This window comes from Fukomys damarensis, unplaced genomic scaffold, assembly GCF_012274545.1.
Source record: "Fukomys damarensis isolate Sample0158 unplaced genomic scaffold, DMR_v1.0_HiC HiC_scaffold_19, whole genome shotgun sequence".
Lineage (NCBI taxonomy): Eukaryota > Metazoa > Chordata > Mammalia > Rodentia > Bathyergidae > Fukomys > Fukomys damarensis.
In genome coordinates, this window is record NW_022900931.1 from 25,976,024 (window position 1) to 25,988,380 (window position 12,357).

Consider the following 12,357-nt stretch of genomic DNA (forward strand, 5'->3'; position numbering starts at 1 on the left):
AAAAAAAAAAAAAAAAAAAAAAAAATCAAAAGCTAGTCCAGGCCAGTATGTACAAGTTTAAAATTGCAGTGACTCAGGAGGCTGAGGCAGGAGGATTTCTAATTTGACCCCACCCTGGACTACATAGGGAGTTCAAAGCCAGCCTGGACTACAGGGGGAGACCCTGACTCAAAAAGACAAAAATAAATTAGAAGAGGACTGGGAATGTAGCTCAGTCCCTGAGCATGCACAAAGCCCAGGGTTTAGTCCCAGCACTGCAGAAAAAGCAGAGATGCTATGATCTTTGTGCTTCCCTCAAGAACAGTTCAAGAAGCCGGGTAAGGTGGCTTAGGCCTCTGATCCCAGCACTCACAAGACTGAGGCAGGAGGATTGCCACAACTCTCAAGTTGAAAGCCCTCCTGGATCGCGTAGTGAGATACTGTCTCAAAAAAGAAAAGAAAAGGAATTCAAGGAACCAAAGTTGACTCGAGCCATGTCTGTTGCTCACGTTGATACAGCTGTAGGGTGACCAGAGTGCTGCTGCATCTGTGATTAACATTACTGTCAGAAGTACAGCTGTGATTTGGAAGAAGCCTGGCACACACCAGAGGCTGGTGGGTGGCAGAAGGGACCGGATGTGTGAGCAGCCTGACACCTTCCTCCCACCCTTTTTTTACGGCCCAAACAACTCGCTGAAGCATCTCCGAGAACAGCCTTAGCAAGATGAATCTTTGATCAGCTCACTGGTCAGATGGGTGACCTCTGATCCTCCCAGGTTCCTTTCCCTGTGGGTTCCGCCCCGCAGGCTGCTGCTGGGGCTGCCTGCTTGGAGAGCAATGGGGACGGAAGGTGTAGGCAGGGCCAACAAGACTTGGTTGAGTCTCATTTTCCAGGTCAGTGAGAAGAGGGGTTGGTAGTGGGTTTGGTGCTACCGTTGGAAGATTTGCAGAGGCAGACATTCCCATGTGAAGCACATTGCCGTGTGTCAGTTTTTGTGAATATGTGTATTTTAAGCAATAAGACTCAACTGGTCACTTTTCTGAACAGTCTTGGTTACGCATTTACTGTGCTGTGATTATTCTAAAGACAGAGTGGCTCTAACTGCCGTGAGAACCTCAGATAAAAATCAACCCCCCTTCAAAAAACAAAAAAAAAAGATTTACAGCTGTGTCTTTAGACTGCAGTTCGTGTTGGCAGGCAGGAGGTATGCACGAGATATTATTAAAAAGAGAAGGAAACACTAAAGGGAGACTGAAGAGAAAAAGGCAGCAGTTCACATCAGGACTGTATACTGCGTTCTTCAGCCTGAGAAACAGGAAAGGGCCTCAACCCTGACTGTGTCACAGGTTCACTCCCGAGGAGAGCCTCCCCGGCCCTGCCTGCCACGCGCAAGGCCCCCTGCCTCTTCCAGGGACAAGACTCCCACTGAGGCATGTGCTGGCCTTTTTAAAATCGTTCTTATTTGTTGTGCATCTGTTCCCAGTATGGGGGATTGAACACAGGGCCTTCCCCCAGCCAGGACCATCCTCAGCCAGCACCCTGTCCCATTCTGAGATAAGACCTCACTACACTCCCTGTGCAGTACTCAAACTTGTGATCTTCCTGCCTCAGCCTCCCATGGTGCTGGGATCACGGGTGTGTACTGCCACACCAGGCTTTTATTTATTTTTGGTAGCACTAAGGATTGAACCCAGGGAGCCCTGTGCTGTGTACATCCCAGCCCTTTTTATTTTTAAGTGTTGAGACAAGGTCTCACTGACTTGCCTAGGCTGGCCTTGAATTTGGGATCTGTCTGGCTTAGTCTCCTGAGTAGCTGGGGTCACAGGTGTGTGCCTCCACGCCCAGCTCAGTTCTGACTCAGCAGTCTGTGCACAGAGACCAGATGGGGACAGCAAGTTATGTGCTTTTTGGCTTCTTCTAAAGGCCCGGAGGGAAGCATGTTACTGTCCCCTCAAGTCCCAGTGCTTCCTGCTAGCCATGCCTTGCTCTGTTCGAGTCAGCCTCTTGGCCTTTGACATTTTCACGAGCCCTAGCAGACACAAGGTTATGTACAGCCGCATTTGGGGTCCCGGGCATCACCAGCCTTTCAGAACTAAACTGCTGGCAGCAGTGTCCCAGGTGAACAGTGTGAAAATGACAGAAGATAGCAGCAAGTCTCAGATGAGGAGCAGGAGGGCTAAATTGGGAGGCCTGGGAGCAGCAGCAGAAGACCAACCCAGTTCACAGCAGGCAGTGCTGCTGTGGGATGATTTTGAGACAAGATGGCCTTTGGGGCAAAATCGATTGGTCCAGAAGCTGTGAGTCCCGCAAAGAAGCATCTTCAGACGTCAGCTGAAAGGTGCTTTCTGACCTTGTGGTGTGGCAGCAACTAAGTTCCAGCTTCATGGCGATGTTTTCCACACTCTCAGGCATCTTGACAGCACCAGTGTTAACATGCTACCTTTGTTGAGCGTACACTGGTAGCTGTGCATATTTGGTATGTTTTAGTTCAGAGTTGGTAGTGGCCCATGGAAAAGTCCGAGGAGCAAGAGGAAGGAGCATGTCTCATCCCGCTGCCGTGGCCATCGTGACCAGGCCTCTGTCTGTGTTGTAGACCTGAAGGCTGAAATTGACAAGCTAGCCACCGAGTACATGAGCAGCGCCCGCAGCCTGAGCTCTGAGGAAAAGCTGGCCCTTCTCAGGCAGATCCAGGAGGCCTACGGCAAGTGCAAGGAGTTTGGTGATGACAAGGTGCAGCTGGCCATGCAGACCTATGAGATGGTACGGCCTGCCACGGCACCCCGCTCCCACCTCTCCTGGGGCCTCCGCCCCTTTCAGCTGCGTTGGGATGAGTTGGTATAGGAGACAATAAACTCTGCCTCTGCCTGCTGTGCGGCCTGGGAACCGTTCTTCACCTCTGCCTTCTCCTCCCCCCAGGTGGACAAGCACATTCGGCGGCTGGACACAGACCTGGCCCGTTTTGAGGCAGATCTGAAGGAGAAGCAGATCGAGTCAAGTGACTATGACAGCTCTTCTAGCAAAGGCAAAAAGAGTGAGGAGGGGGGTGGGCCCTGGCCCACGTGAGGGGACTCTGCTGGACAGAAGCAGGAGCCCTAACCCTGCCTCCTGTCTCCCGCCTCCTGGCGCCCCCCTCTTCCCCAGAAGGCCGGACTCAGAAGGAGAAGAAGGCTGCTCGGGCTCGCTCCAAAGGGAAAAATTCGGACGAGGAGGCTCCCAAGGCTGCGCAGAAGAAGTTAAAGCTCGTGCGCACGTGAGTGCATCCCCAGGGTCCCCCTCCGCCTCCTCCCTTTGGTGTCTGTGGAGAGGAAGCCATAGCTGCTCCCCACCAGCTTTCCCTTCTGGAGAACCTCCCTCCCTCCTACCCGCCACACTCAGTGCACTCTCACTGCAGGAGTCCGGAGTACGGGATGCCCTCCGTGACCTTTGGCAGCGTCCACCCCTCAGATGTGCTGGACATGCCTGTGGACCCCAATGAGCCCACCTACTGCCTGTGCCACCAGGTGTCCTATGGCGAGATGATCGGCTGCGACAACCCCGATGTGAGAACCCTTTTGCATCCAGCAGAGGGAGTGGGGGTAAAGTGGAGTGGCCTCGGTTGAACAGCGGAACATAAAAGGGTTGAAAGCAAGATTTAAGGGCATGTGCCTCTCTGTACTATACACAGGGAACCTGAGGCAGGAAGATTACTTGTGCCCATGTGACCTTGAGTTTTGTGCCAGCTGGGCACCATAGCGAGATCCCATTGGAAAAAGAAGAAGAGCCGGGCGTGGTGGTGCATGCCTGTAATCCCAGCACTCGGGAGGCTGAGGCAGGAGGATCGCTGTGAGTTCGAGACCAGCCTGGGCTACACAGTGAGTTCCAGGTCAGTCTCAACTACGTAGTGAGACCTTGTCTCAACCAAAAATAAATAAATAAAAGGAAAAAGCAAGAGGGACAGTGGTTGGAGTGGTGGCCTTGGGTCCTCCAATTATCCTGGGGGAGCAAAAGGGCTGCAGGGGCTGTGCCAGCTGCCCCTGCTCCGTGTCTGCCAGGCCCCTGACCGCTCATCCATCTCCTTCCTTTTCCAGTGTTCCATTGAGTGGTTCCACTTCGCCTGCGTGGGGCTGACAACCAAGCCCCGGGGGAAATGGTGAGCAGCAGTTTGGTGGGAGCCATGTGACAGAGGGCGCCGTCCCCTCAGCTCACTGTCTGTCCCTTCATCTTGTTTCCCAGGTTCTGTCCTCGCTGCTCCCAAGAGCGGAAGAAGAAGTAGAGGAGGGCCTTGAGTTCCCAGTTCTTCCGCATTCCCAGACCTGGGCTGGTGGCCGACGAGTGTGTGGGGCCGGGGGCCAGGGAGAAGCGGGTGGTGCGGTGCTGTCACCCCCTCCGGCCTGTTCGGTCTCCATCCCAGTGCCGCGGAAGGGAGGGTGTCCGCCACCAACGGTATGTGCCCTGCTTCCGGCCGGCCCTCGGCGCAGTCTCGCCCGCTGTCCTTGTGCCTCTGCTGAGGTTGGTGCTGTATCTCAGAGGGCGGGTCCCCTCGCTCCCCGCCCTGAGCCTCCTCCTCGTGGGTACCAGCTGTGACCACCCGCCTTCTCCTCACTTCTGTTTCCCTAGGGTGGGGGACCCCACATCATGGGGCTCTGGCCCTCGCTGAAGGGCCCCAAAGGGACTCATCCTGGCTGGGAATGGGAGGAGGGGCGAGGCGGAACGCAGGTGACTCCATGTAAAGGAGTTTGGTAGGTGAATAAAAGCTCTCAGTGGAGTCGGCCTGCTGTGTTTCCTGTAGAGTTATGGAGCCTGCTCGGCTCTCTGCTTCCCGGGCCCCCACTAGGCTCTGTTTCCAGTAAATGCCAAGACTGTCCTACGTGCACCACACCCTAGATACTGCTCCACTCCCTGTTTGAAGCATGAACGAAATACAATGTTTTCCCATATCTCCATGGGTTGCCCTGCTTGCCTTCCCCTAAGAATCCCTTCAGGGACACCAAGCACCCCCTCCTGTCCCTCCGCCCTCCGCGGTGCTTGTTTCAGGGGACAGCCAGCCTAGCTGACCCCAGGGACGTTGACAGGTTTGTTGCTAGGAAATGCTCTGGGTTTAGGGGACCTGGGTAAACGTGATTGGGCAGAAGTGGACAGAGGGTAATCAGTTGAGCCAGTTTCTGCTTTTCTAAGTTTCTATTTTTCTGGATGGTCAAAGTTGAGTTAAGTTATGCTTTCCTCTCAGAAATAATGTGGCCTGTATACCTGGAAAGGGGTGCTGCATTCTCTCCTCAGTTTCCCTTTTGGCCCCTTTCTCAGCTGAGTTATTTCTAGCTCCTGCCCAAAAGGGCTATGCCCGTTTTTGTTTGTTTTTGAGATAGAGTCTTGCTATGTAGTTCAGATTGGCATCAAACTCAGATCCTCCTGCCTCAGCTTCCTGAATGCTGGGATTACAGGCGTGTGCCCAGTCTCTGCCTCTATTTTGTGCCTTGCACCTCCTGCTGCCCTAGAACCCAGAACAGGGCCTGTGCTCCCTGCGGGGCTCCATCGCCTGGGCCAGGTTCCTGGGGGCGTGGCCTCGGGTGCCCTGGGCGGGGCCTTTCATCCCCTCTGTGACGTGGGCGGGGCCTTAAGGTCGCTGGCTCGCTCCCTCGGCCGGTTAGAGGCTCAGATCTCCGGGGACATGGGACAGCCAGCGGCTGGCTCCTTTATGTCACTGCTGAGGGGTAAGAGGCTCCCTTCGCCCCTCGAGTGGCGGGCCCCCCAGTCCTTGAAAGCCCTCGAAGTGATTTCCGTGTGCGGGTGCTGGCGATGACTTCTGCCCGCTCCCAGTCGCCAGCGGCCCGCAGCCCCCTCTGCGGCAGGCAGGGTCGTCCCTCCCTCAACTGCTAGCCTCCCACCGCCCATCCCCTCCGCAGTGCTGCTCCTGCCTCTGGGAGCTGTTCTCACGCAGGAGTCGCCCTCGGCCCCGACTCCGGGCAGCCCCCTCTCCCCCACCGAGTACGAGCGCTTCTTCGCCCTGCTGACCCCCTCCTGGAAGGCAGAGACCACCTGCCGGCTCCGCGCCACGCATGGCTGCAGGAACCCCACTATCATCCAACTGGACCAGTATGAGAACCACGGCCTGGTCCCCGACGGTGAGGCCTGGTGGGTGGGCGCGGCTGCAGGGGGGCCCCATAGCCAGGCAGAGGGCGCCAAGCTCACCCCGCCTCTCCCCAGGCGCCATCTGCTCTGACCTCCCCTACGCCTCCTGGTTCGAGTCCTTCTGCCAGTTCACTCAGTATCGCTGCTCCAACCACGTCTACTACGCCAAGGTGGGCCGCACTCGGGACACGCCCACCTCTGCCTCCCGAGTGGTCAGACTGCATGCAGCCCGGCCCGGCAGGGAGGAGTAGCCCGTTGGTTTCTTCTAACAGTCCAGGGATCTTGCTCCCGGCCGATGCTGACTGGAAAAGCCCCGGTGGGGCCGGAGAAACAGTCTCCTGGGGGTGGGGGACGCTGTGGGGGTGGCCCCTGTGCCTGCCTCGCTGCCCGAGAGTGTGGGGAGGCCGGGTGCTGGCCAGGGGCTGCGAAGTCACTGTGCTGGAGCCGCCTCCCTTCATGGAAGCCATCCCGCTCTCCCTGCAGAGGGTCAGGTGCTCCCAGCCCGTCTCCATCCTGTCCGTGAACAACTTCAAGGAGCTGAATTCTGTGGCCGGGGTCCACCACACCTCGGTGACCTCCCCTGCCACACCCCGCGCCGAAGGTAAGCCCTGCCAGGATGCAGGTTGGGCTCTCCTCTCCCTTTTGTGTTCATTTTTTGAACCTGTCTTTCTAGGTCAACAAATTCTGGGCTTGAAATCTATGTTCTCCTTCCTCAGCCTCCCTGAGCGCTGAGATTATAGGCATGCATCACCATGCCCAGCTTGTAATAGCTCCGTGTTTTGAAGTATTGGGGCCCCCAGAGCGGTGGAGCTGAATGGAGCCTGTGTTTGGCCCCACAGGCCTTGTGTTCGACTCCCAGCCCCCCACCCAAGCTAGCTGCTCAGAATACTTGAGGGGTCCCTAAGGCAGGGGGCAGAAGGTGGCTTTGGGTGTGAGTTAAGGAAGAGGAGCTCTTACAAGGAGGGTGGGAAGGGACTTGCTGCTGCATTTGCCTTGGTAATGGTCTTTTGTTTTGCTATCATGTGTTTCTTTTCCTTTTTTTGGTACCGGGGATCAAACTTGGGATCTTGTGCTTGTGAGGCAGGCTGCAGAACCACTGAAGCTAAGTCCCCAAGCCCTCCTTTTTGCTTTTTAATACACTTGTTCTCTCCTCTTTCTCCCTCCTGCTCCCCTGTAGCCACAGAGCGACAGGCGTACCAGCCCTGGCCAGAGCGGCTGAGCAGCAATGTGGAGGAGCTGCTGCAGTCCTCCTTGTTGCTGGGAGGTCAGGAGCAAACGGCCAGCCACAAACAGGAGGAAGGGCAGGAGCAGCACAAGCCGGAATCAGCACAGGAGCACAAGCAGGAGGAAGGGCAGGAGCAGGAAGAGGAGGAGGAGCAAGAGGAGGAGGGGAAGCAGGAAGAGAGCCAGGGCATGGAGGAAGCCCTGGGCGTGGTGGCTAGCCTGCAGATGGGCTCTGATCCCAAGCCTCAGTCGGAGTCTCTGTCTGCTGATCCTCGCTCCTCCTCAGCCCGGGTCCGAGAGGTGGACTTGGCTCCTCTGATGATGGAGAACATCCAGGAGCTCATCCTCTCGGCCCAGGAGATGGAGGAGATGTATGATGAGGATGCCTACTGGAGGAGCCAGAACCATGGCAGGTACAGGAAGGTGGGACTCCCTGAGCCCTGCCACCCCCAGTGCCTTCTTTGGGAGTGAGAAGCCCACATTCCCACTCAGACCTGCTCGGGCTGCCAGCCTCTCCTCCCCTGTACCCGCTTGGCAGAAGTCCTGTGCAGAAGGAAGCCTGGGTGCCCGTCCTCTACATGATGTGGTGCAGTGAGGCTGGAACCTGGTGCCATCAGGCTCAGGCTCAGGCTCAGGCCTTGACATGGCAGCCTCTGACAGGAGATTTCTGCTCTCAGGATCTCAGTTCCTCATTTGAGTTTGTTTGCTTGTTTGTTGAGATGGTCTCACTATGCAGTTCAGGCTGACCTTGAACTCACTGTGTAGTGCAGGTGATCCTCCTGCCTCAGCCTCCACAGTGCTGGGATTATAGGTGTGCACCGCCATGCCCAACTCTTCATTTCCTCATCTGCAAGAGGCAGTTAGTCCAAGGCTTCTTGGGCCCAAGATAAGCATCCTGAGTGTGTGACGAGGAGCAGCCACCCAGGGCACAGGGAGAGTGGATGTGGCTTCCCACCTCAGCTCCAGCCTGTCCCCACCGGTACTGTCTGCCTGTAGTCTCCTGCAGCTGCCACACAAGGAGGCTGTGCTGGTGCTGTGCTACGCCATCATAATGAACAGCTGCGTCTTGACCCCCACAGCCAAGGCCTGGAGGCACCTGGAGGAGGAGACCTTGGGCTTCGGGAAGTTGGTAAGCCCACCCGCCTTTCAGTGAGTACATGAGGCTCAGGCAGAGAAGCTCTGTCCATGCGGGGCTCCCTTCTGTGCAAGGACCTCTCCCCACACTAGAGGAAGAAGGCTCCACATCGAATTTGGCATCCAGTCCAATCTGGAGCTTCCCCTCAGCCCATTTGCAGCCCCTAGCTGTGTCTGAGGTACAGCTCTCCCCCATGCAGTGCACAGAGTCCATGCTGGGCGCTCTGTGGTGACCCCAGATGGCATCTTCGGCCCCAAGCAAAGTCCATTGTGGCTTTGAGGTGGGTCTCACTGTGTTGCTAAGGCTGCTGTCTCTGGAACTCCTGGGATCAAGTGACCTTCCTACGCCAGCCTGCTGCGTAGCTGAGTAGCTACAGGTGCACCCCCACACTGGGCTTCTGGGTTTTAAATAATACATTTTAGCATATGTTTGTTGAAAGCTGGTATGCCGACCCACATCCATTTTTCCACAAATCCTTGGGGCACCAGCTCCCTCTTTGGTACTTGAGATGCTACCAGCATATGTGGTAAACTCAGCTCTGCCGGGACTTGGTCAGTGGGGAAGAGGATGCAGGCAGAGCAGAGTGAAATGTGTGCTCAGAGGCGTATAGGAGGTGCAGAGGACAGCATGGAGGATCACAGAAGGCTTCACACAGAGCAGCAGAAACTGAAGAGAGCAGAGTTAACAGGCAGACGAAGGGCCTGGAGGGAGATTTCTGGTAGTCCAAAGGCCCTGATAAAAGAGAGCCGAAATTTCATGGAGCGATGCTCTTGCCTCAGCCTCCTGAGTGCTTGGATTACAGGCATATGCCACCACATCCAGTGGATTTGGGTTTTTAACTAGGTGCTTAGCAGAACATAAGCTTTATATTTTGAAGAACCTGGGTCTATGTCCCAAGTTCACATATTTTTTCCCCCAATACTGAGGATTGAACCCAGGGCCTCACTTATGTGAAACAAGCACTCTACCACTAAGCTACTTTCTCAGCCCTTAAAAAAAATTTCCTTTTTTCTTTTTTCTAGTACTGGGGGTTGAACTCAGGACCTTGTGCTTGCCAGGCAGGTGCTGGCACCACTGAGCTAAATCCCCAGCCCTTAAAATTTTTATCTTGAGACAAGTCTTGCAAAGTTGCCCAAGCTGGCCTCAGACTCTGTTTTATCCTGCCCAGCCCCATTTACACCTATTAGGTGTGTTGCTTTGAACAATGTGCTCAACCTCACCATACCTCAGTTTCCTCATCAGTGTTGACTTGGGCTATTAGTGATACTTCTGCCATGAGAGGGTTCTTGAGAACACCAGATGAGATGAGAGTGGATGGCCATCATGGTGGAAGTTCTCCACCTCCATTAATATTAGCATTAGGGCTGTTAGAGGTGACCACAGAGCACCCGCTGGTAGCTGTCTGTCAGGCCTTTGGTGATGAGGTGACAGAGATTTGGGTGTCACCTTCAGAGAGATGAAGTAAACAATTACTGATGAGTAAACAACCAGGAAGAGGGTGGAGATGGAGCTGAGGCCATGTTCTTGGGGAGCCTTCGAAGAGGGGAGGCAAGAGGTGGCCAGGTCTGAGGAAAGCCCCAGAAGAGCCTTAGTGCAGTGACACCCAGGGCTCCAGAAGGCTGAGACACAGGCAGGGACAGGCCTGAGTCCCAGCCTCAGCCTCACCCATACTCTTGCCCCAGGTCTGTGACAACCTTGGACGGCGACACATGGCTCTCTGTCCCCTGTGTGCCTTCTGCTCTCTGAAGCTGGAGCAGTGCCACTCGGAGGCCAACCTGCAGCGGCAGCAGTGTGATGCATCCCATAAGACACCCTTCATCAGCTCCTTGCTCACAGCCCAGACCATGACCATGGGTACCCAGGTACCCCTGGGGTGGCCCCAAACAGGGAAAGGGTGGGAGGACTTCAGGGGGCAGGGTATGCATGTCTTCCCATCTCCCTCCCCATGCCACAGGCAGAGTCCTCAGAGTCAGGCCAATTTTATGGGCTAGATCTGTATGGCGGGCTCCGTATGGATTTCTGGTGTGCCCAGCTGGCCACAAAGGGCTGTGAAGACATTCGGGTCTCTAGCTGGCTCCAGACTGAGTTCCTCAGCTTCCATAATGGGGATTTCCCCACCAAGGTGAGACCCTCTCCCAACCTTGGCATCCCGGGCTTGTTGTATGGGCTTGAGGGTGTTAAAGGGGACTTGGCTCCCCACAGAGCCTCCTCCCTCTTACTGTCAGGTGCTGCACACCGCTTTACCCATGCAGCAGGCTGGGATTTGGCAAAGCACCAGGACCAGGAGAGAAAGCTTGGGTTTGGGTGGTGGGAGACAAACTGGTCTATCCCAATTCTGACTGGTTTCAGTCCAGTTACTTCCCTCTCTATGCCAGTTACACTTTTCTCTGCAATCAGATGAGTAATCCCAGCTATGTGGGAGGCTGAGGCAATCCCAATACAAGTTCATGTCTAAACCTGGGCAATGTAAGTGAGACCTTGTATCAAAATAAAATGTAGGGCTGGGGATTTAGCTCAGTGGATCTGCCACCTGCCTCACAAATGTAAGGACTTGAGTTCGATCCCATGTACCAAAAAAAAAAAAAAAAAAAAAAAAATGTAAAAGCCAGGCTTACTGGTGTATGCCTGTAATCCTAGCACTGAGGAGGCTGAGGTAGTAGGATCACCATGGACAGCCTGGGCTACATAGTGAAACCCTTTCTCAAAACAAAAAATGGGCTGGGAATTTAACTCAGTGGCACTGTGCCTGCCTTGCAAGCACAAGGTCCTGAGTTCAATCCCCAGTACCAAAAAAACAATATAAAACAAGCAGATTTCTGGGAAGATGGCAGAGTGGTAAATGGAAGAGAAAAAGCCACTCTGAAATTTGGTGTCCAGATATTGGAATGTAGCAACATGAGGAAGAAAAGGAGGGAACTGGGTCCCCAGGACCCAGAAAGGATCTGACGTAAGAATTGATGTCCAAGGGGAGAACAAAAGAGTGACTTAAATGCAGAAGAAAGAGGTGGCACTAAGGCATTTTCTCCCTGAGCCCTAATTCACTGCATAGGAAGGGTGGCTCAAACCTGCAAACCTGTGACTGCTGATGACTCCAGAGACCTCACCCAGAGAAACACACCAGTGGAACAGAGTAGTGAGCACAGCAGACTGCAGTGGCTGGTGAATTATTCAGGTTCAGATGTTCCCCCAGGAGAGGGTGACCAGCCAGTAACCATCTTGGAGTGGGCCCAACTGAGCTCGGAACTTGGCAGCTTCAGCCTGGCTCTGTCAGGGTGAGCGACAACCAAGTTGAAGTCAGAAGGAGGTCAAGGACCCAAGTTCAAGCCAGCATGAGGCACATGGAGTGTTGCAGGCTGAATAAAACAGGCTCCAGCCACCCATCCAATAGCCAGCCCGAGCTTCAGAACTAAAGGTACAAAGTTGCTGGGATTATCCATTACCCTGCCATAATCTATGGCTGGCTTCTTGGGATTAATCAACATGAATCTGGTCTCTGTCTGCCCACTTTGCCCACTTTATCTAGCAGTGATAGCAGAGACATGCCTTCAAGTAGATTTTTTTTTCTTTTCTTGTTTTTGTTCTATTTCTTTTTTCTTGATTGTTCTTGTTTTTATATGTGTGAACGATGTTTCCAGTTTTTTGTTTTTTGAGTTTTTTTTGGTACTGAAGATTGAACTTGGGACCTTGTGCTTGTGAGGCAGCTGGTGGTACCACTGAGCTAAATTCCCAGCCCACTGTTTCTAGTTTGTTCTTGTTCTGTTCATGTTATTTCTTCCTTTTTTAAAAAAAATTCTTCCTTCTTTCTCACCTGTCTTCTTCACCAGTTTCCCAAAGTTTGTATAATCTTCCTTTGTCCTCTAGCTTTGCTTCTAATCCCTTCTTCCATTTCTGTTTTTTTTTTTTTTTTTTTTTT

At 54.1% G+C, this 12,357-nt stretch overlaps 2 protein-coding genes across 6 annotated transcripts in view; both read left to right on the plus strand.

The window, feature by feature from the left end:
- The window catches only part of Ing4 (inhibitor of growth family member 4), an 11,348-nt gene extending 7,073 nt beyond the window's left edge, over positions 1-4,275 (plus strand). Inside the window, exons 3-8 of one of the 4 annotated variants that reach the window (XM_010611639.3) lie at positions 2,574-2,740; positions 2,897-3,011; positions 3,122-3,230; positions 3,372-3,519; positions 4,048-4,109; positions 4,193-4,275. In XM_010611639.3, coding sequence (XP_010609941.1) covers positions 2,574-2,740; positions 2,897-3,011; positions 3,122-3,230; positions 3,372-3,519; positions 4,048-4,109; positions 4,193-4,232 — 641 coding nt within the window. In that variant the 3' untranslated portion in view covers positions 4,233-4,275. Of the gene's footprint in view, positions 1-2,573; positions 2,741-2,896; positions 3,012-3,121; positions 3,231-3,371; positions 3,520-3,644; positions 3,762-4,047; positions 4,110-4,192 lie in introns of those variants that run through there. The other 3 variants (XM_010611640.3, XM_010611641.3, XM_010611643.3) reach the window with 3 other exon arrangements.
- Positions 4,276-5,591: 1,316 nt separating this feature from the next.
- The window catches only part of Acrbp (acrosin binding protein), a 14,460-nt gene continuing 7,694 nt past the window's right edge, over positions 5,592-12,357 (plus strand). Inside the window, exons 1-8 of one of the 2 annotated variants that reach the window (XM_010611637.3) lie at positions 5,592-5,667; positions 5,860-6,078; positions 6,161-6,255; positions 6,569-6,686; positions 7,263-7,722; positions 8,306-8,438; positions 10,127-10,306; positions 10,399-10,566. In XM_010611637.3, coding sequence (XP_010609939.1) covers positions 5,625-5,667; positions 5,860-6,078; positions 6,161-6,255; positions 6,569-6,686; positions 7,263-7,722; positions 8,306-8,438; positions 10,127-10,306; positions 10,399-10,566 — 1,416 coding nt within the window. In that variant the 5' untranslated portion in view covers positions 5,592-5,624. The remainder of the gene's footprint in view (positions 5,668-5,859; positions 6,079-6,160; positions 6,256-6,568; positions 6,687-7,262; positions 7,723-8,305; positions 8,439-10,126; positions 10,307-10,398; positions 10,567-12,357) is intronic. The other variant, XM_010611638.3, reaches the window with a different exon arrangement.